General features: G+C 43.6%; 1 protein-coding gene across 7 annotated transcripts in view; it reads right to left on the reverse strand.

The window, feature by feature from the left end:
* The window catches only part of LOC115026734 (probable phospholipid-transporting ATPase IH), a 31732-nt gene that overhangs the window by 3935 nt on the left and 5380 nt on the right, over positions 1 to 22417 (reverse strand). Inside the window, exons 2-31 of one of the 7 annotated variants that reach the window (XR_003834315.1) lie at positions 18475 to 18597; positions 18131 to 18220; positions 17338 to 17418; positions 16600 to 16707; positions 14892 to 15020; positions 14260 to 14363; positions 14101 to 14151; positions 13887 to 13951; positions 13691 to 13772; positions 13456 to 13606; positions 13181 to 13378; positions 12917 to 13090; positions 12073 to 12239; positions 11123 to 11194; positions 9346 to 9419; positions 9153 to 9256; positions 8797 to 8978; positions 8155 to 8388; positions 7603 to 7780; positions 7405 to 7507; positions 6931 to 7076; positions 6460 to 6519; positions 5384 to 5511; positions 5145 to 5280; positions 4577 to 4600; positions 3537 to 3602; positions 3276 to 3379; positions 3015 to 3180; positions 2297 to 2411; positions 632 to 856 (exon numbers count right to left, since the gene is read on the reverse strand). Coding sequence is in view for 6 of the 7 variants with exons in the window: in XM_029459675.1 (XP_029315535.1) it covers positions 2334 to 2411; positions 3015 to 3180; positions 3276 to 3379; positions 3537 to 3602; positions 4577 to 4600; positions 5145 to 5280; positions 5384 to 5511; positions 6460 to 6519; positions 6931 to 7076; positions 7405 to 7507; positions 7603 to 7780; positions 8155 to 8388; positions 8797 to 8978; positions 9153 to 9256; positions 9346 to 9419; positions 11123 to 11194; positions 12073 to 12239; positions 12917 to 13090; positions 13181 to 13378; positions 13456 to 13606; positions 13691 to 13772; positions 13887 to 13951; positions 14101 to 14151; positions 14260 to 14363; positions 14892 to 15020; positions 16600 to 16707; positions 17338 to 17418; positions 18131 to 18220; positions 18475 to 18597 (3378 nt within the window). In the remaining variant the exon portion in view is untranslated. Of the gene's footprint in view, positions 1 to 631; positions 857 to 2296; positions 2709 to 3014; positions 3181 to 3275; positions 3380 to 3536; positions 3603 to 4576; positions 4601 to 5144; positions 5281 to 5383; positions 5512 to 6459; positions 6520 to 6930; positions 7077 to 7404; positions 7508 to 7602; positions 7781 to 8154; positions 8389 to 8796; positions 8979 to 9152; positions 9257 to 9345; positions 9420 to 11122; positions 11195 to 12072; positions 12240 to 12916; positions 13091 to 13180; positions 13379 to 13455; positions 13607 to 13690; positions 13773 to 13886; positions 13952 to 14100; positions 14152 to 14259; positions 14364 to 14891; positions 15021 to 16599; positions 16708 to 17337; positions 17430 to 18130; positions 18221 to 18474; positions 18598 to 22417 lie in introns of those variants that run through there. The other 6 variants (XM_029459676.1, XM_029459678.1, XM_029459675.1 and 3 more) reach the window with 6 other exon arrangements.

Raw genomic sequence — 22417 nt, forward strand, 5'->3', positions numbered from 1 at the left:
TGATACAAGATGACAATCTTTCAAATACAACCTGGGCAATTTAGATTAAATAACCTACTAATGACCCTGCCTAATAAAATATGACCTCAGTTACTAACAACATGTAAATCAAGTGTGAACCTCTAAATCCTGCCAGTCATCTCAAATTACACAAACTAAACCTCCTCTGACCCAGAACCTTCAGTTTGAGCTCCTCTAGCTTACGTTCATGTATCTCTTAAGCTACAGTGCAGGACCAAAGAGGAGTCATAACAAGCCTACTACTTGTTGGAGTCCACATGACAAATGGCAATGGATGTTTAAGTAGCCCGAGTCTAATAAGGAGAGGATAACATTTCTCATTCGGCTGCTACACAGATCAAGTTAATTCCCATCCCACATGCAGTGAGAAGCACAGCACGCTTTGCAACCAGCACCGCAGAGTTAATTGGAGATTGTGATTCCTGAAAGTAGGTTTGACGGAAAGAAACGTTTCTAACATACATACAGTTATACAGGCCCATCCCCCCCCAGACAGCCTGAGCCATAGCTGGAGTCACAGCATGCCCCATGCAGTGCAGAGCAGCAGGAAGCATCATGGCAGCATTAACAACCCGACTCCCCACAGTCAACGCCCTCTGTGTGTTGTTACCATGGTGACCCTAGCCCACCTAGGGAGGGGGGGTGTACTCTAGGGTTTGCTGGGAGGGGTGCTGTGGCTGTGTGACATCATGGAGTCATAGGTCCTAGCAGCTTTTTCTCCACTGTCTCCCTCACAGGTCCTATCAGGGTGGAGCGGGTTCCTCTCATTGTTTCCCCCTCCACCAGCAGAGCCAGGAGCCACACAGCCCTCCAGGGCCCCCGCTGTCCTAACCTTCTGTGGATGACGTTAAAGCAGTGTTAATTTCGTCAACTAAAAACGATGACTAAACATGTTCGTCAAACAATCTATTTCTATGACGAGACGATGACGAGACGGCACCAACGTCGTTAAACACTAACTGTCACTACATCAACACATGTTGAAGGAAAAAGACTCAAATGTAGTTAAAAGATTGTTTTTATATTATATCATATCACTATCATTTCTATATGAGGACTGCAGCGGTACGAAGGGCTGGACTACATTAACTGAAATGTTGTTTTAATTGACTAAAACGTTTTCTTTGACTAAGATAAGACTAAAGTTTCCCCGACTACTCAACTAAAACTTGACTAAAAGAAGACAGAATGACTAAATATGATGAATACTTACAATATATATACAAAATAAAGAAATAACTAACAAAATTGACACTGTTATATTCAGTTGAGGCTAACTGTGACTGTAATTCCACATTTGAACTCATCCCCAGCTACACAATAGGATTGGCGTCGCTTTTTAGGTATCGTACTACGGATATGTTGTGCTTGGTTAGTTTAAACCAATTAACTGGAGCACATTTTACATTGGGAGCTTTGTCTCTTTACACTCAGAATGTGAAAAGGCAGTCTGTCAGTGCAGTGGTGACACATTTACGTTCAGTGCACTACATATCCTGTCACACATCCCTGAGCACGTCTGAATGTGACTTCAGGTCTCAGTGCACTCTGGGTGAAGCAGAGCATGTATTTTTTTTTACCACCGTCCAATTGTGATCTGATGACCAAAGACACATTTCAGAGCTTTTGAGGTTTGTTCACCCCCTAAGTGAAACAATATGACGCCCTAACAGTGTATCCTAAAAATGATCTGTGAAGTGCAATGTCAACAATAAAATCAGAAAAGTCCTTTTCTGTAAATCAAACAAAATATGTTCTGGAATCGTTTAGTGATGACAGTAAATTCAAGCAGCTACTAAAGATTATTTTCCCAATTAATCGTATAACAAATGTTAGAAAATAGAGAAAATTGCTCCTCAATTTATTTGATTTTATTTACAATGATGTACCGATATAACACAGAAGCCTTTGGATATTTGCTTTAAAAATCACTCTTCTTTTTGTCGATTTAAAATAGATTTTAAATACCAAAATTATTAGAAAAATACACGACAAGAAAGGACAACATGAAAGACATATAAAAAAACATGGCAGGCAAATTAAATATCTGAAACACGAAATAAAACAGAACACAATACACACATTATAGGATGGAAAAGGTTACCAAATACGGTAGGAGAACTGTTTAGGAGAAGAAAATATATAATTCTAACTTGTATTTTTATCAATAGCACCCTAGTAGATAGTTTCACATTGAGCGAGGTGTTGAGACAGTGATAAGTGCTTCACACTGGGACATGCCACCATGCATACAGAGGGCTTAAAAGAGAGTCACCTCCTCTTCCTGCTCCTCTCTCGTCTCTCTGGGCCAATCAGAAACTCATTCTGCTGGAGGACTGAGAAAGCATGAAGATGGTGGACGGCTCCACGGTAAGGCACGGGCGAGAGGACTGCGGTTACCCAGAAAGAGCAAATAAGTGCAGAGGCACAGGCACACAGGAGCAGTGGGGGGAAACAACAGAGGAGGCGGTAAATGAAAAGGGAGGGGGAAAAAGGAACAGGAGGTTGAAGGCAGGTGAATGAAAGGAAAAGGGAGAAGGGAGCGATGCAGGATGGTGTGAAGTGTGGTCCATCAGGTTGCAGTGAGAAGGGAGAAAAGAGAAGAAAAAGAACAGCAGGGAGAAATCTGTCAGACCTTTCATTCATTTCTCCGTTCACGGTGGAGCTTGCTTCACGGGAAGGTGAGGCTAAGCCATAGGGAACAGAAAGTCATTCTAAATCACGCTGTTGCTCAAAGCTATTAAGGATCCTAATGGTCTTGCTGGATGATTAATTGAGTGGAATATATTTGCAGCTTACTCATATGGTTTCTTAAGAGTCAAAATATTATGTATCAGCTAGCATAGAAGGTGACTCTACTTACTATATGAGTTCAGTTAAGTTTGTAAACTCCAATATATCGCTAAAAGGCACAATTTGAATGTTAATGATTTTAGAAAAGCAGGAAAAAATAAATCTTCCCTTTTACTGCGGAGTCGCTGCCAAGGTCCTACCTGTGCACGTTCAATGGCTGTGGGACACATGGCCCTGCAGAGGACCTTCTTGATGACATCTGGCAGCAAGCTGACCGTAATGAGCAGGATGATGCTGAGCCAGGCGGGACCACTAGACAGCATCTGCATGAACACGTAGTACATCCTCTGGTAGTTCAGGAAGGGCCTGCGCAGCAGCAGGGAAGACAGACTCGGGGTTCAGAAATGTCCTAATCTCCACAAACGTTATACATGCTTGAAAAAAGAAAAAGCACATTATACCAAATGATGCCTCCCCAGAGAAGAGAGAAAATAACGTAGAAAAGTAGTGACCCCCAGATGACAAAGTGATTGATCCAGGTCCAGTGGTGTGTGTCCAAGGCAAGCTGAAGCAAACAGAATGTATACATATTAAACACTCAACCAGTCAATGAAGTCAATAACTTTACCTGCAGGGTTCACTACACTGCGCAAACGGAGCAGTGCGGTCGATCGTTTACGCAACATGCTAGTTAACATGTGTGCCGCATGTTTCTCACGCACCTTGAGCGTAACGGTGAACACCAGCACAGTGAAGACGAGAGTCCCGAAGGTCCAGTTCCCGAACATCTGCGAGGGAAGAGAGGTAGAAGAGGGTGAGCGGCCACATCAATGCTACGTCCCTATCACCCTGCATCCACGGATTAGTGAACACCCAATGGCTTTTAATTTAAAGTGCATATATGAGCACAGAAAAGGTGAGAGGTTATTCGTTCGGGAAAGAGTATTCTTTTAAGCTTCGGGGGCCAATAAACTGAGAATATTTACACTTCACCTCTTTGCATCCAAATCTTTCTACCTGCTGAAATCCTAGAAAAGGTTTAAGCAGACATCAGGAGCGAGCAGATGGGATGAGAGTTGAGAGGGAGGGAATGAAAGAGGGATGCGGGTGGAGGGAGCGAGAGAGATCAAGACGAAGGAAGCTGGGAATTTATGTCATAACCACAGCTGGTCGTTGGTACCAGTCGGCGCTCATCTTTGCGAGACTTCCTTCATTCATTAATCCGCTTCTTTACGGTTGAGAATTTCCACTTGAAAGCTGCTTTATTTGCGTTTGTTTGTCAGCCGTACACAAAGAGTACAGGATGGAAACAGTGCAGCCAACCCCTGGATGCTGGAGCAGTGAAAAACCCCCAAGAACCACAAATACATGGACAGACAAACACACACACACACAGATGCACGGACACGTTAGACAGAACAACAAACAGATGTTGGATCTAAATCTACGTACAGCACAGACTGGTATTACTCGATTTAGTACCACAACGAAACACAAGGAGAATGTGGGGGAGCGTCTAAGGTTTCTACTATGTCAGTGGAGTTGTTAAGATCAAGTACTGTGTAGGATTCAGGGCTTTACAGAGATTAGGGGAATAATGGAGCACTAGAAAACTACACATTCAAATGAAAGTGCATGGGTGATGTGAAGCGAGGAGGGATGAAACTGGATGGAACGGTCAAACTGAAAGCTTAAACAGTACGACAGGAACTAAAAAAGCGTGAAAGACAGAGAGAGCTGACAGGGAGGGAGACAGGCTTACCATCTGTGTGTTGGTGGTCATAAGCTGAGGAGGAAGAAGAAGAAGAAGAAGGAGGAGAAGAAGAAGAAGGAGAAGAAGAAGAAGAAGAAGAGCAAAATAAAGAGAGAGGAAGCAGAGAGAAGGAGGGGGAAGAAAAGAGAAAGGAATCAGGACAAAGGGTAAAATGAATTTCAGGATGTTTCAAATGAAAAAACAGGACCAAAGGCAATCGAAAACAGTTGACATGATACAAATTAACAGTACAGAGAAAGATGCTATTGCGTTGTCGATATGAATGGAGATCCAATGTTTCTAATAGATGGGCCTGGGACAGAAACCTTCCGATTACACATCCATAATAACAAAAACATGACCGCAGAGTCATCCTGTAACACTTAAATCCTCTTTCATGACAATCCAATGGAGATGGATGAGTAAAGGAAGCACTACATTTGTGTCCATTATTCTCTTTTAATTTCCCTAAAGGACACCTGGAACACCCCACAAAGCGCCATGACTGATCCAGTTCTACTCGTCTCACTAAATGACAGATCTCACTACCTCTGTTCACATTGAGACAGACGCTCACCTGGCCATTGCTGGTAAAGGTGGTGTTGTCAAACAGGAAGTAGGCACCAAAGAAGAAGATAACGGCGTCGAACACACCCAGGCATGTCCAGTACAGGAAGACGGGCCAGCGGAGGAGGGAGTTCTTCGATATGCCCCTAAAAAAAAAAGGGCAGTAAAAATAACACATAAAGCAACAAACTTCAGAAAAAGTCACAAATAAAGTACAAATGTTATTTTTTCCAGCAGAACTGTGCCGACCTGTACAAGGAGGGGTCCCTCTTGAGCGTCTCTATAGTGACGTGCTGCTCTACCAGGCTGTAGAGGAGGATGGGCAGCGAGGTGAAGCTGATGTTGTACAACGTCAGATATGCGGTATCGTACAGTGGCTGCAGAGGGACAAAGACATCAGACATTTGGAACGTAAAGGACATCTTAAAAATTAACGCTACATTTGACTTTTTGGCCACTTGGGGGCAGCAGGACGAGATGAAAACAGTGACTAATTATCATCTTATGAAGTTGTTTTCATGATATATTGTTGTAGTGGTTATTTATATGTTGCATAATTACACATACAGCACACAACATTATCTTTCATTTACAGTTGTGCTTTTGGCTATTTGACAATTGTAAATCCAAAGTATCTGTTCCTTCAGCTGCTGGAGGTTCTGCTTTATGACCAGGTAGTTACTAACTCTGTCACAGGACAGTCGCAGGAACAGTGGGTTCATGAGAGATGTCTGCGCCGGCTTGAAGCAGGATTACGGTCTTTATCTGTGTCTGTTTCCAAACAGGCAGCAGTCGCTACTAAAGTATGTTAAAGATACTCTAGACAGGGACTGAAATCTATTGAAATCGCACTAACATTTGATTGTTGTATCTTATCTATTTAACCCATGTTTAGTTCTTGTGTTGTAGGTTGTAAATGTTACTGTATAATACATGCACTGTTTCAAATGTAGACAACATGTTAGTAAACATATACTTTAAATACTTTCTGCTTGGTGTCTGGGCCCCTATTCTCAACCTTCAGATCACTAATCAAGACGCATTTATCTCCATTATGTCTTATGGTTTTAACTGTTTTGCGGATAAATTGAACTGAACTGAGAAGAATGGAGTTTGTGGGCCGTAAAATCCAATCAAAAGAGGAGAACATGCTCAGTAGAGCTGAGGGAAGGGGAGCAGGTTGACGATTCTCTGTGGGTTCGTCTACAAGCGACACTAATTATCGCAGCTTTAAAAGTAAAGATTTAAAAAAGCATTAATTACTGTATGAAGCTAGTTTACTGCATAAGACTTGCAGACTGCAGCTCTGTGTATGAAGGGCTTACCTGCTGGGAGAACCCACAGAAGAACTGGTACAGGAACTGAGGGAAGATGAAGCATACATTCTGGAAAGATTTAAGAGGAGAGAAAAAAACAACAACACACAGAGAAAGTGATAAGCTTGTGACAAGTACACGTGAAGAGATTTGAAGAATCTAAAAATGCTACTATCTACACATTTCTGTTCAGGCAGAGATTGTGTGCTATAAGCTCACTGAGTGGGCCGCAAAGAGCCGGCCTGCCAAAAGGAGAAAATGATTCAGTTGGCAGGGCACCGCTCACTGTGGAAGCCGCCCACACCGATCATCGTAGCCATGAATCCAGGAGAGAATGTTGCACGAGGGATTCATGAATCCAGTAATCTGTCAGAGTAGCTGCAAAATCTGGCTCTTTGTAACTCAGTGTCTCACTGGGAATTACGATAAAGTGATTAAAACGTGTGAGCCAGTGGAGCGCACAAGGCATCCGTTTTGTACCTTGTAGAAGAAGTACTGAACAAGTTCAGCAATTCGGATGTAATAGTAGTGGCCATGGATGAGAAGCATCTTCTTCAGGTGTTTGAACTTCGGGATGGCGTAGTCACTGTTCCTGGCCGCCTGTCGGCCCTCTTTACCCATGATGCCTTGAGGGAAAAAAGCAGCTTGTTACGTATAAATCTGATCAGGAATGTAACAAAGCCATGAAGGTGTTGTTTTCTAAATATAGACTGGAGCCCAATTAATATACTATTGTATTGTGAGCCAAGTCAGGCAAATCATAAATATATAGTCACAAAGAAATATAGACTTTTAAATACAGATATTTATTATAATTAGTTTAACTTTACTGACAAACGTTAAACCTCCTGTCCCAGAACCGGTGGTGGAATGTAAATATATTTCTTAATAATAATAGAAGCAGCGTCTCTCATGTAATAATGGCCACCTATTACGGCGTTGAAATGAGCTCACCAATGCCCACGTGTGCTTCCAAGATCATGCTGACATCGTTGGCACCGTCACCGATGGCGAGGGTTATGGGGTGCTCCTTGGAAGCTTTAATTAGCTTCACAATCTACAGAAACAAAAGTCCAACTCCAGTCACTACCACTGTGTGTCATTTAGGAATAAGCTTCTATCTGTAAAGCGAAGTGCACGCAGCTCTCTCACCTGCGCTTTCTGCAGAGGTGCCATGCGACAGCAGAGCACGGCGCTACAGTTGCGACAGATGTCGAGAAAGATCTCTCTGTAGTTGCCGGAGCCGGCCCCCTCCTGGTTGGCCTTTAGAACTGCAGACAGAGTGGCCCCGTCGATGATCAGACCAAAGTCAAGGCAGTCGACTGACAACCTGGAACAAGATGTCACAGGACGATCAACAGGGAGCTTTTCCCACATTGCATCATAGATGAGTCTGCAGATGTTCAGGTGTTGTGTGATAAATGGATCCACAGCATTCACCATGCAAATGATTGAATACTCTGTAGAGCTGCAACAATAAGTTGAATAATTGATGACTCCATTGTCATGAATATTAATCAGGCACTATTTTGATAATCAATTAATCTTTTTAAGTCATTTGTGAATGAAAAATGTGAAAGAAAATGAGGGTCGAGTTTCTTAAATGTGATTATTTGCTGCTTTTTTCTTGTCTTTAGTTAGTTAGTTAGTTAGTTAGTTAGTTAGTTAGTTAGTTAGTAGATATACACATGCATTATCTCATACCCAGACATAGAGCGTTGTCTGATGACAGTCCTGTTCAGTTCGAACAGGACGTCATGCAGACTCTGCTCTTCTGTGCGTTTCTTGGTCAGCTCAAGGATCTGGGTGCTGCGGCGGAACAGCTTGCTGGCGTAGCAGGTAGCCGCTGCCGTCTCCATCTTGTCCCCCGTCAGGACCCAAACTTTCATCCCGGCCTTGTGCAGTGACTCAATGGTGTCCGCGGCTTTCTCCTGGAGCCTGCGCATCAATAAGCCAATAAGTGTTTCAGCCTCCAGTTGGGTAGCATCCATTAGGACTACAATCAATCAATTACCAACTTGTGATAACTTATCAATGCACGACCCCCCCTGTCCCTGCCCATCACCAGTGTATCTACAAGGAAGTCAAAAACTGAAGTCTACGTCGTAAGAGCTAAAACACATCTTGTATTTTAAACAGAGCAAAGAAAAAGAAACAAAAGACACAGCGGTATTAGTGAGTCACCTATCAGAGCGCAGACTGAATCTTTTTTGCCCTCATGAGTCATTACAATTCTTTGAAGAAGGCTTCCTGACTCATTAATCTTCCCTTTCTGTTCCCCTGCTGCTGCACTGTGTTTAAATCCCCCCCACCTCTCTCTCTCTCTCTCTTTCTCTTGTCACCAACCTGTCCTCCACTGCCGTAGCGCCCAAAAGCACAAAGTCCCTCTCGATGATGTCATAGGCCTGCGCCAGCCTCTGCTCCCTGTCCTGCAGGGCCAGCTTGGCTTCGTTCAGGTGATGACACGCCTCCTGGTAGTCGGACTCGGACAGCTTTCGATAAGCGACACACAGAGTCCGCAGCCCCTCCTGCGTTACAGAGAAGAAGAGAGGGAGGGCCATCATATATATATATATATATATATATATATATATATATATATATATATATAATGATACATTAATGTCCTTTAACTAGGAACATATGGCGGAATGATATTAATTCCAAATCTGGCCTGATACAGTGCACCATCAATCACTTACGACAGCATTCAGCTCCACCCGGGCTTTCACCTGCTCCACCTTCCCAGACACGACTCGAGGAAAAATGGACGAGTCTGCCCCCTTACAAAACAGCAGGTATTCTCCTGAGATCACACAAACACAAAAGGACATTTCAAGCTCTGCCGTCTGATCGTGGATTTATTAAATGTATGAACATGAGAGTACAGTTTACCTGAGCTTGACTTGACTATGACGCTCATTCTCCTCCTGACGGAGTCAAAGTTCAGCACGTGGAGCAGCTCAAACCTGAAGGAGAGAGTTTTGGCATGAAGGAGGTTGTCTTTGTTCACTTTCTCATTTATGTTCACATTTTCATTAATCTTCTTTTGTGGGCTTTTCCAAGGTCTTGTAATTGGAAGTAAAATAAGTCCACTTCAGGCCAGCCCAGCTGTCCTTCCACATTATCCTTTTTATTTGTTTATTTTAAATTCGCCTCATTTAACAGATCATACATGTTGGTAGTACCCACTGTTCGTGCTTCTTGTCTGTTCAAAAAGTCTATTCTGTTACTATTTTACAACCTAATATGTTGGAAAAAACAGGAAGTGGAAATGTATTCATGGGTTCAGTCAGACTTTTGAAGGACGGCTGCTTCAAGAGACACCTTCGTTAGTTTTTTTTAGTAATTTTATTCTACAATTTCTAAAGTAAGTCACTTGCATTTAAGTTCCTCTTGCAATGTCATCACATGCACTTATAACTGAATGACCCCTTTTCTGTTTCGAGTTCTGAGAACTGTAGATGATCCTTGAACCTTTTCTTATATGCAAACAATAATACAGACTGAAAACCTCAAACTGAGGTCTGAGGTTTGAATTAAATGCATTTAGAAGAAGTATCTCTAATATGCTGCTAGAGCTGGACTACAGGTGGTAGAAACAAAACATTTTGTAATGATGCAACACAGACCTGAGTCGTTTCTAATCATCGAGGCTCAACTTTTAAAAGGCCTTCATTTGAATTTTTGTTAACTTAATTTCTTTAATTATTAGTATTTGCTGTGTTCTTTTATCTTTTTATTTTTACTTGATTTATACTGTGGCTCAGGAGGTTGAGTGGAGGGTCGGGGGTTCGATACCCGGCCCCTGCAGTCAGCATGTCGAAGTGTCTTTAGGCAACATACTGAACCCCAAATTGCTCCCGATGGCCAACGGTGTGTGAGTGTGTGTGTGAATGGTTATCACTACTGACGAGATGACGTGCACCTTGTATGGTGGCCTCTGACTCTGAATGAATGTGTGTGAATGACATGTGTTGGAAAGCGCTTTGAGTGATCGTAAAGATTGGAAAAGCGCCATGTAAAAGCAGTCCATTTACCATTTACTGCATTATTTTACTTTTAAATGTTGTATATCTTGCCTGTACTTTTAAATTGTAAATATTCTACCTTTGCATTACTTTTAATTATCCTGTTAAATCACATTGAATTAAGCCTAATTTGTATTAAATGGCCAAAAGATTTATATTTCCTAATAATTGGTTTAAAAAAATAACTTTTTTTGCCTTTCCATTCCCTGTAAAGTCTTCACATCTGCTGGATGTACATGCCCCCCCCCCCCCTCTCCAGCTCCCCTGCTTCCTTAAAATAGCTCACTATTGACAGGCCACTGCGGAGAGTGATGAGAGAGAGGCTGGTTACATGAGCACTCCCTACGGATCAAAACATCACACACTTTCCACAAAACCACTCTCTAATGGTCTCTTGCTGCCTTTCATTCTTCCAGATCAGTCGGAGCATTTTGATCTGATTGAGCAGTTTCTAAAAACAACCCTCTGCCCACTCTTTTGTGGTTGTAGTTCTTTTCTTTTTCTAAGCTCTGTTGAACATGTAACACAACACGAGAGCCCTTTCTCTCCAGGCAGCTGATGTATGACCACAACTCCATCAACTGAATGACTCGCACTTTATCTCCTGCGGTGTAACCACAGCAGACCTTTAACAGACCAACCTTTCAATCTCATCGTCTTTGTTGAGGATCTCCATGTAGTTGTCTTTCAGTCTCAGATAGGTGTAACCCAGCCTGGCAGCGAGAGTGAGGGGAGAAGAGATGTATCAATATACACTATTACTCACATGGAAAGGTGTTCCTGACGCATGCAGTGTAACCTGAGCACAGCTCTCACGTACACTTACTACATCACATCTGTGGAAGCAATATGTGAGATCAACACACTGTGATTTGGCACGTGTGTCTGAGGTCACGTCCTGACCAAAAATAGCACTGTGTGTTTAAAAACAACGTAAGGGTCTGCGTTGGTGTGGACATGTTGTTACAGGTGAAATACTATCCAGGAAGTCCTGTTACATAAAAACATTAATGCTTATGGCAGTAAGCAGTCGCGTGTTTTTGACTGGCTGCATGTAAGTCAGTCTCCTGTCCTCCTGTCACTTGCTGAAAACCAAATGAAGGTGGAAGCCCCCAAAACAAGCAAACTGCAGTACAGGTCTTACATCATGTCACCGCTTGTGTTCCAACTGCATTCATTAATGACATATAACCAGGAAATTACTTGTGCTTTTATTTACATTACTTCGGCGTTGTATCCTCATGATTGTTTGCACATATTGTAAGCGTCAGCTCAATGAACTGTAATGTAATAAAGAGCTACATTTCTACATGTGTGATTTGTTATGTTTTATTCCCTCTACCTTCATACGTGTGTCTGACTTCTGGGCGCAGGACGGGACATTCTGACACCATTTGCACCATAAAAGTTACATTTTGTAGTGAAACAGTTTAAGTCACCCTCAAATTGAAGCTGAAAGTCAGAACTTTTTATTTATTTCACATCCAATTTGATAGAGTGCAGAGTCAACACAACACAAAGAGACACAAACCCTATTACTTTAAGGACTTTGCAAAGTCATTTAGCAAATTGTGTGTTTAAGCGTGTTTACCTTTTCATTCCCTCCACCAAAGCCACCTCATCCGGTGAGGAGGAGATGTAGAAGGAGGTGGGCTTGCCCTGGTGGATGCCCCTCTTGATGCTTTCCACCGTCTCCTCCTCCTTCACCTGCACTGTGTGACACAGACACAGCGCCCGGAAAAACAGATCCTCGTGTTCCTATGGACGCAAAGCCGTACGTTATAATCCATTGCACCTTTTTTATTTTTAGGAATTCAACAGTTCAGTGAAAAGTGCATCGTTGAAATGAAAAAGTAAAAAAGGTTCAGACACTCTTAGAGAAGCACAAATTGAAGTTCCTTGCCATCTTATGGGCATGTTTAGTCATGGATGTAGTATATTTCACACAGACATCTGTTTTTCTTCATGCTTTTCTCTCTCTGGTCATCTGTGGTGGCTTCTGCTGCTCATGCTGACCACACACTTCTTCTCCTATTAAATCTAAACAAATGACTGTTGCCAGAAATGCAAGGCTCATCACTTCCTTGTGTACCAGAGGACTTCCTTCCCATGTAAGACACAGCAAACACTTAGGAGTTACAAAACAAGGGTAACACACTGGATATACAGGCTGCATCCTTTCTCTCTTTATCTGCAAAACAGACGTTTATTTGTATGAAAATGTCCGAGATAATTACTTTAAGATCCTGCTGCCTGAAAAACGTGACATGTTCGTTAATCTGCGAGCGGGGCTCACTCAACTGAAATACGTGAAGAGTTCTCTTTACTCTTGTCTCCATCTGTATACGGGAGCAGGATCGGCTCAGCCAAGGGTGCATTCAGGATGGATTAAGAAGCCTGTTTACTTAGTCAAACACACACACACACACACTTACTCTCCTGTATCCTCCGGGTGACGAGTCAATCATGTCTATACTGGAGGCAGCGCTGAGGATTTGGCCGTTGCAGATGGCATGTGGGATGTAGACGTTCCCATCGACGCAGCATTCAATAAACTCCATGTTGTTCTCGGTGAGAGTGCCCGTCTTATCAGTGAACACATACTCCACCTGCGGGTGGGGAGGGAGGGCAGTGTAAGGGCATGTCTGCGAAAGGGTTACACGCAGACACTGAATGCAAATGTCTGCGCGCTTATGTACCTGTCCCAGCTCCTCATTCAGGTCCGAGGTGTTGACCTGAGCTCCCTCTCCCAGCTCTTCGTCGAACATTTCTTCATCCCACGTGATGAAATAGGAGCCCAGGAATTTCTGCATCTCCACCGTCACGTACATGGACACCGGGATGATGTAATTAAACAAGACCATGAAGGCCAGGAAGTCTGTGAATGCTCGGATCACCTGAAAGTAAGAAGGGAAGAGATTTGTGAGTGTGGGTGTCGAGCACGCGTCTTTAAGTCAGAGGTGGATGAACAGACCACGTGGCGCTGGCGCTCGTTCTCAGTCCTGTGGTTGTACCAGGGCTCGTCTCGGTCCGGAGACCACTGCCAAGCGTACTTCAGAACGGTGTTGATAACCGCTTTACTGATCAAGATGAACAGATACACGATCAGAAAGGCATTCATCGACCTGCAGGGAGACAGAGCACAGGTCAGGAAGAGGAAACAGGAAATGCACCAATCGTACTATAAAGAGTCGGGACGGTAATCATACTTTTCTACAGCGGAGCGCTTCTGAGATTTAGACTGGTAATTAAGCGCCATCTTAGTCTCCATACCAGTGTAGACTGCGACAGCTGCGGGGAGATTAAAGAAAAGTGAGTTATCAAGATAATACCGACATCAGTCTCTCCTCTAACTTGGCTCAAACATTCAAGACACATGAACAGAGTGAATCCACATGTTACTACCATAAATGTGTTGTGTGTTCTTCAGTGTGGCTCCTCTAAGGAGCAAATTCTCAGCCCCAAGTGGTCTGCAAGAATGAAACAGAATCCTTGGCTGTTTTTATTTCAGAAAAACCATTAAAGACATTTGATTAATTGAGAAAAAGAGTTGGCCTGGTCATTAAGAGCTATACCCAAGAACTAAAACAAACCTGCCTGCAATTAAAGGTACGCTCACCTAGCCACGGGCTCTTCTTTGTCCTTGTATATATTGATGCGTCCCACAAATCTGCGGAGAAAAAAATCAATAGAAAATCAAGAGAAGCAACAAGGGAAGATCTGCTGTGGATGATTATATGTGTACAAAGATGCATCAGGGAGCGTGTGTCACACTCACTTGTAGAGGTCAGGCTGTGGTTGTTCACATTCAATAGTGGCGTGTAGCGAGTCCACCTCCTGCTCCGTTCTAAAGGCCAGGGTATCTTGTACAGCATAATAGGTCTGAGATAGAGAGGTGGAGGAAGGGAGAAGAACAAGAAGAAAACAGAGGAAAATGTCACCCGCAGCCACTAATGAGAGCAAGGGTTCATGTGACTCCGCAGTCTGGCCTCCAGCTGATTTTCTAAATGACTGCGCGAGCCAGGGAGGTGAGCAGAGGACAGCATGCTGGGGTGGCGAGCACATCAGGGGGTCATGTCGAGGGCGCTTATGAGGAGAGTGGCCGTAGTGCTCTGCCGTACGCGGGGATCTGTGATTCTTTCAATATTGATTTATCGGCTCATTATCATCTGGATTGATTGTTAAAACACTGAACATCACAGGTAACTTAAGCAATGTGTTCAAATCAAAAGATGTTGAGTTTATTATCACAAACAAAGAAAAGCACCAAAGTATCAGATTTGAGAAGTTGGAATTGTTTAAAAGCTTTAAATTAAGACGTTTTTGTTTTTTAAAGACCCACTGAATCACAAAGCTTTCCTGTTTTGCGATTAAATATATCAAATCAAAACCCTGCGCTAGTCCTGGCACCTTGTGACTGGACTCCCCGTCCAGGCTGGTGGTGGTGACGTAGCAGGTCCCATCATGGCGGCTGGACGAGAGCAGGATGAGGTCACAGGGGAAAGTCTCGTCCTCCCTCACCACCACGATGTCCCCCACCTGACAGAGCGGGACAGACACACGACACACCCTCAAATGGCTTTCACGTCAATAATAGATGAGAAGTATTTTGAGTCGCGTAAACACAGATAGTAAAAGACAATCAGACAGACCTGCGGGTAATCGTCCGCTCATCCTTTACCATTCCTTTTTTATTTTTTTCCAAAAGGATTGAGAAGTTGCATAACGGATTATGCGAGCGGAGCAGCTTAAGCTCTGATAAATCCCATCTCCACGGTGACCAAACACATGACACACGCTCTCTGATTTTGCATGATTGATATATTCATCATTATTCCTGCTCCCAACTCACACTCTAATCCCCTCTGTTTGATCTGCGGTGGGGAGAAACCTGGGTGTGGAACACGCTAGGAGACAGACAAAGGGAGGCGGCACGTTAAATGTCTTCCTCGACCAATGACATTCAGTGAACACTACTGCCATGGCAACGCTAACTATAAGACTGGGTAACCTTTAAGCCCGTATCGAAGCCTTACTCTAAGACGACCCTCAACGTCCCACGCAGCCTCCGCGCGCTCGACAGGAGCAGCAGACGCAGCAGAAATGACATGTACCTGCACTCATTATATCCCCTCCGACACAACGGTGAGACAAGATATACCGTATCTACACATCTACATAAGAGCTGCTGAGCGAGACACTCGCGTCGTGTAGTCTGACACCTCCCGCTTCCATTCACGCTGGGACGACACAAGATAGATATCTGCAGAGTATATGCCAGCTCAGTGAAGCTGGTTCATGTTTTTCCCAAAGAAATCTTCACCGCTACATCTGCTTCCTGGTGTAGGATGGAGGATGTAATGGTTTCTGAGGTCTGTTTCAAACTCACACCAAGAGTCACAGAAAACTGGGAGGGAACTGGGGCTTCCTCGCTACTCTGGCTAGTAACAGCAACCATGTTTTCTACAGGTGTAATGGGGCCGACTGAGCCGCCTCAGTCTCAGACGCCTCCTGACAGCGCAGAACCACATATAAAAAAGGTCAGACAATAGCCTAACGTAGATATGATGCATGTTAAAACTTAGCCTTAACAGGGCAGTGAACAGTGTCCCCAAACTAAATCAAATGTCTGCGTTATAATAAATAAATAATATTAAATGTTATTGCCAAAAGATGTCGGCCATAAAAAGTATCAAAAGTGTTGTTTTTTGAAATAATATTAATCTTAATGGATTAACAGACATTGAGAATGAGGCCCGATACCAAACAGTGATCTCTGCGGTTGCATCAGAATGTCATAAGAGAGCGTCACGGGATGATGACAGGAACATCCTAACTCGTGAAATACATCAGTCCTGGTAACTTGCCAAGGGCCTCTTGCACGGTGCACCAGGGGACACTGTAATTGTTCCTCTACTACAGTTTCAAAGCAATTAATTGGTAGGAAAGACTAGAGAGAGGCCAGAGAGGAAGGAAACAAAGTTGGAGGACTGCGGCCAGAAAGAGAAAGGGGGGGGGAGTGTGAGAGACAGTTCTAAAAAAAGTGATCTATGCAGCAGCGCTGTAGTGTTGCTGTGTGGCCTCAGGTGATACACTGCTCTAATGAGGCCATTCTTACCCGTAGCTTGTGACTTTGTGTCCTCACCACCTTCCCCTGCTGCACCACGTCCACCGGACACTCGTTTATAGAGCAGTCAGCCTTGTGTCTGAGCCAGTCCTCATAGCCCTGAGAGAGCGGCAGGGGAGAAGCGAGAGAGGGAGAGAGAACAAGATTGTAAGGGAAAAGGAAAAGAAAGTGTTTGTTGGCAGCGGGGGAAACAAAATATAGATTATTGCGCAGAGAGAATCGGGGCCAGCGTAGTATGAGACCAAGAGAGACGCAGGGGGAGAGGTGAAAGTCATACACTGTAATTAATTAGCTTTATGCTCCCCGAGCTTGACCTGCTTCCTGGATTTCTGGCCATGTTTTAGATTTATGTCCCAGCGAAGCTCAGGCTTACTTAACCAGAACAGCTCTATCTATCACTGATACTACCCCGTCCCTCAGCACCGGGACTCGGTAGAGAGGATGCATCTCCCGTGTGCATGGGATCCTCAGCTCGAGTGATCAACAGAGGAGACCATTCATTATCATATTTCCCACATCACCAGACATATTCAATGGCATGTCCTTTCACTGTGAGGAGGAATGTGTATACAGAGAATAGAGCAGCCGATTGGTAGAGAGTGTGTGTGTGTGTGTGTGTGTGTGTGTGTGTGTGTGTGTGTGTGTGTGTGTGTGTGTGTGTGTGTGTGTGTGTGTGTGTTTGAGGTTGGGAGTTCCCGGGACATGTGAGCATGTTTGTGTGTGACCTACCTGTTTTATTGCGGTGACAGTGATAACAAAGAAGAGGGGCAGGCCGCTGGTGACCGGGCTGGTGGGGGTGTCGATGATAAGCTGCAAGGGAGAGGAAGAGTGGGAGGAAGGGTGCAGGGGATGAGGATGAAGGGGGGGACAACAGAGAGGAGAAAGGGAAAGGATGCCAAGTAATGTAACGCTGAGTAAGGAAGTGCAGCAGGGAAAAGCTTCTGTAATAAGGAATCAAGCAGCAATCTGGCAACATTAAAGTATCCAAGTTATCAAATCTGGCTTGATTATCTCCATCTGCACTCAAAAGGAACATTGTAATGTCTCCTTCCCTATTCTAAGACAGTACATGTGCATATGTAGAAGGTATGTGCCATGCCCAGTGTGTCCCGTTAAGAGGGTGTAGTATTTCACATGTTGCTGATAACACACAAAGACCCAAGCTGTGGCTGTGTTGCATTCTGGTCTGCGAAGGCGTCCGCTGGTTAAGAAACTGTTAGTATCTGCTCCTCTATGAGGAGTTTGTCCTTGCATGATTATTCAACATTTGGTGCAACATAGTGGCTCAAGGAAAAAAGCTGCTTCACTTTGATTTTGATTCAAGCAGACAGACACGGAGCAGTACAGCACTGATATGTCAGGATAATATGATGTTAGCAAGTTCTCATTCTTTTGGTAATCCTCATCCAGGTAACCTCAGGTGCAGCTTTCACTGGTGTGAGAGTATTTCCTTTGAGCTTTACTGTTGTGTTTTCATATTAAACAGGTGAAGACGTCGCCACTGCTTATAGTTTTATCTCACCTGGACCAGAAATATGACCAAGAAGTAGAAGTTGGCGATTCTTCTGAACTGCTCAAACAGATTCTTAGGAATGAAGTTCCAGAAGGTGTACTGTGGGACAGAGCGACAGCAGAATTTACGATCGCTGCACATAACCAACAGGAAGGGGAAACAACGGCACTTTATCATCCGGTCCCTCTGGCGCCAGATACCGGTGACGCACATGCAAAGTGAAATGTGTCATCCTTAAAAAACATGGCCACAAAAGAGATTACATGCTTGTCTAAATATGAAAGAAAAAAAGAAGCATTATGATAAACAAGGCTCTGACTCGGGGGGGGGGGGGGGGGCTGGGGCTCGCTCACCTTGGAGGAGACGATGCGGTTGTCGGGGTAACGCTGAGGGATGTAGGCCTCAGCTCCCGGAGGAGGTTCTTTATGCCCGATGTACACCGTCCGACTGTCCACCCAGATCTCCTCCCCCACACACTGATAGAGGGAGATATATATGTGTAGTTATAAATAGCAATACAGGTGGAGAGAGAAAACGGGGTTAAATCAGCTTACAACTCACACGCTATCTACTATCAGTATGGAATATAATAACACTTATATGTATTACACTTTGTCCTCCGCCCTCACAAACGCTGAAGTGCACTTCAGATGTGAACATCTCAGACGTTTAGGATCTGATGTTGCTCCTGTTTAAGCAACATATGCCACATTTTACTGGGTGTATCATTTAGGTTATTGTTCTGAGCACTAACAACATTTAACAATAGTTCATTGATTAGATGAATGAATCACTAAGTGGTTTGACAAACAATTCATCATTTGATGCGTTCATCAATCACAAATGCCAAGAATTCACTCGTCTCAGCTTCGGAGAAATTTGCTGCTTTGTTTCTGTTTTATATAACGAGTGCAGTGTCGGCCGACTGCTCTGCGTGCGGTATTGCAGCTTCCTCGAGAACCGCTCATCCAAACAACTTCACACTCAACACTGCGCTTCCTCGAGTCCTCAGCGATTCAACCACCATGTGTGAAGTCAATCGGACGAACGGTTGTCAAGAAACTCAAAAGGTCACGGACAGACAGACTCCCTCCTTTTTACTTCGATTGTAAATTGAATATCTTTGAGTTTTGGGCTTTTGTGGTGAAAACTATCCACAGATTATTGTAATAACAAAGGTTGTAGCCATAAACAACACCAAATCAAATTCCTCACACATGTGAATTAAGAATGAACTATGAATAAACAGAACGTTACATAAGACTGTAACACGGCTTTTAACAAACAACCTCACAGACGACACCGAGTCGACTGAAGGATGAGTGTTTGTTGATGTGTGTCCGTGGGATTGAGTCACACATGTGTGGATTTGTCATTTATCTCTTCACTTCTTCCTGCAGGACATCTCTGCAGTCTCTGCGTTAGACTTTAACACACATGCAAAACAACAATGTTGGTTTTTTTACAGTCCAAAGCCCGGATGCAAAATAATGAAAGCACATTGGAATCGAGTTTGCAAACCTCCATCTCACTTCATCTCTCATCTATACATCTAATAAGCTCCCCGGGGACTAACAGAGTGCATTCTGGGAGTTTAGCGCGCCACATATTTTTTTCTTCCAAGGTGTCCTTCATCAAACACTATTGTGGAAATAGAGCTCTCCAAAAAAGAGTCAAGAGACGACGGCGTTCAGCTGTTTGTTTCCATCTGGCTTCCTTACATGGCTCCTAATGCTTTGGCCAGAGTGGGCCGTGTGTGCGCGTACCCTTTGGCAGAGCAGCCTGCCTGACACAGCTCAAAGCAGAAGTGTTGACCATTAGCAAAAAAAAAGTTCTGGAACAAGCACTTCAGTGGAAGCAGCACTTCGCTGCTTAAAATGTCCTCAACATTTTGGCAGAGATGCAGCTCATCACTGCCAATGAGCAAATCTTTTATTGTTCAAATGTCTCCTACGTAACCTTGTGGATTCAAACTCCTTCAAAAAGGTTGAAATAGGAATAAACTTAAGTTTGAAATCTAATGAAGGGCAATGTAACCTTTTCTGGTAAAATCATCTATAGAATAATCCGTGTCAAAATATTGAAACGTAGTCACGGATCCGAACGTGTCCACAGTCATCAGCAGGCGCTTGGCAGTCAGATAAAAATAGACTTGAGACCCCTCCAAAACTTTAGAGGGGCAACATGACCCAGAGAGATATAGTGAAATGGAAAGAGAGGGAGATAGTAAGTGAGGCGCAAACAGAGAGGCAGGTTGAAGTGGAGCGAGCAGCAGGAGACTGAGGAGGACAACACGACTAAATGAAGACAATGTGTTGAGAAAGAAAAGCCTGACAAAGAGGGAGAGAGGTCGGACGCCAAGTTAAAGAAATAGAAGCTGTGGCGGCTGAGATGATGACCAGATGATGCAGCTTGTAGTTATTTTGGGTAAATGGTAACTGAACCAACAGTTAGAAACACACAATCTGTCGTCGGGTGTCATGTTCACTCAAAACAAAACTGTGTCAAAAATAACTCTCTTGGCTCCGTTCCTCAAACATTGGATTAAATAATCCGGCCTCGCATTACGTCGCCAGAGAGAATTATCCCATCAGCTCTCATCAAATTGAATTGTTTATTGTGGGAATTGCGTCCCAACAGATCTGGATGATTCGTCGATGATAGATTTGTCTAATGGTTCGTTCCAATTTAAAAGATGACTTGTAACGCATTACAGAGGAGGGTACACAGATTATTACTTCCACCAAGGATGTAATAATCACTGTAATCTAATTGTCGGCAGGATTACGGGAAACCTTTGTGGAAGTGTGTATCATGGGCCAAGGAAAGAACTCATTCAATCTGAATCTCAGGGCGGATACACGCATTGTTTTTCACGGCCAATGCGGAGGTCTGCGCGAGTCATTGAACAATTACACAATTATTTCCATCATCGATTAATCTGCCAGTTATTCTTTTTCCAATTTATTGATTAATAATTTAAATGGCCATCACAACTTGCATAAATCCAAGATGACGCCTTTAAAAGTGTTTTATCCAACAAACCTTAGAGATTTAAATCATAATGACAAACCAGAGAAAAGCAGCAAAGCTCACACACAAGAAGCTGGAACCAGATATTGTTTATGATAAGAGAAAACATCAAGAGGGAGAATGTTGCTGTACAAAGTGGGAAAGAGTGCACATATATAGAGTGCATATAAACACAATATAAACAATAAAGGTTATCAATTAGGTGCAAAAACCAATGAACACAATGCCAGAAATGTGAACAGGTGCAAATTCAAACTATAGTCATGCCAAAATTAAAAAGCTTTTGGCATTTTAATTTGAATAAATGACTGAAACGATTTATCGATTACAAAAAGTCCTTTTCTGATTGATAAATCGACTAATCGCTCATCACAGATTATGATACGACATATCCACATTGCTCCACAATTCCCCGTCATATTTCTATCCGCGCGGTTCTCTCCCTTTTGTTCCCTCCATCTCCTCTCATTGTGTGTCACACTCTGACAGTGGGACTGTGGGAGAGCGACGGAGAAAGACACAGAGAGATTGCATTGTGGTTTGTAGTTATCTGATCATTAATCCTCACTGATCCGTATCAACCCCCGGTCCACTGTTCCCCCTCTTCACTCCACTGCTCCATCGGATAAAGTGGCTGGCTGGTTGGTTGCGGGACATGGAAGCTTTGTCTTTATTAACACTGAAACAGCCTCCGAGCAGCGAGGCTGGTCTTACATCACCATCGATCATCAACAATGACAAGATGGATTTGATAGCATAAAATCCCACTGCTGCAACGTCTCCTTTCATGTTTCTAGTGGTGCACCTGCTTTGAACTGTTGAAACTCTGGATTCAACATTAGAGAACACAGGTCTAAAGCCCGGACAGCATCTCTAGTTCTGAGCTCATCCGTTGGCTTTCCTTCACAGCACTTTAGTGGAATATGGATGTGCGTATATTCATTGTGGGAAAGCAACCCCTGACCCTGAACGTGTCATGATCTATCCCCATGCTGTAGCTCCTTCCTACCGCAGAGGTGCAATAAAAGGTATACACCATTAACTGGCTTGATTAAATGGTCGTGTCTCAGCCCTTCTCCTCTGTGCCGCCATGCTGTGCTGCAGAAGCACACAGCATGTTGAGCAGTATCCCTCATTAACTCCCAGATCAAATTTCTCTCATTGAGCTCTTCCTTAATGAACTGCTCATGTTAACTACACAGAGCATGTGGAAACATACAAATCATGATTACACAACAGCGGGGTGTGGTTTTAACCCATCGA

Source organism: Cottoperca gobio, chromosome 21 (assembly GCF_900634415.1).
Source record: "Cottoperca gobio chromosome 21, fCotGob3.1, whole genome shotgun sequence".
NCBI lineage: Eukaryota > Metazoa > Chordata > Actinopteri > Perciformes > Bovichtidae > Cottoperca > Cottoperca gobio.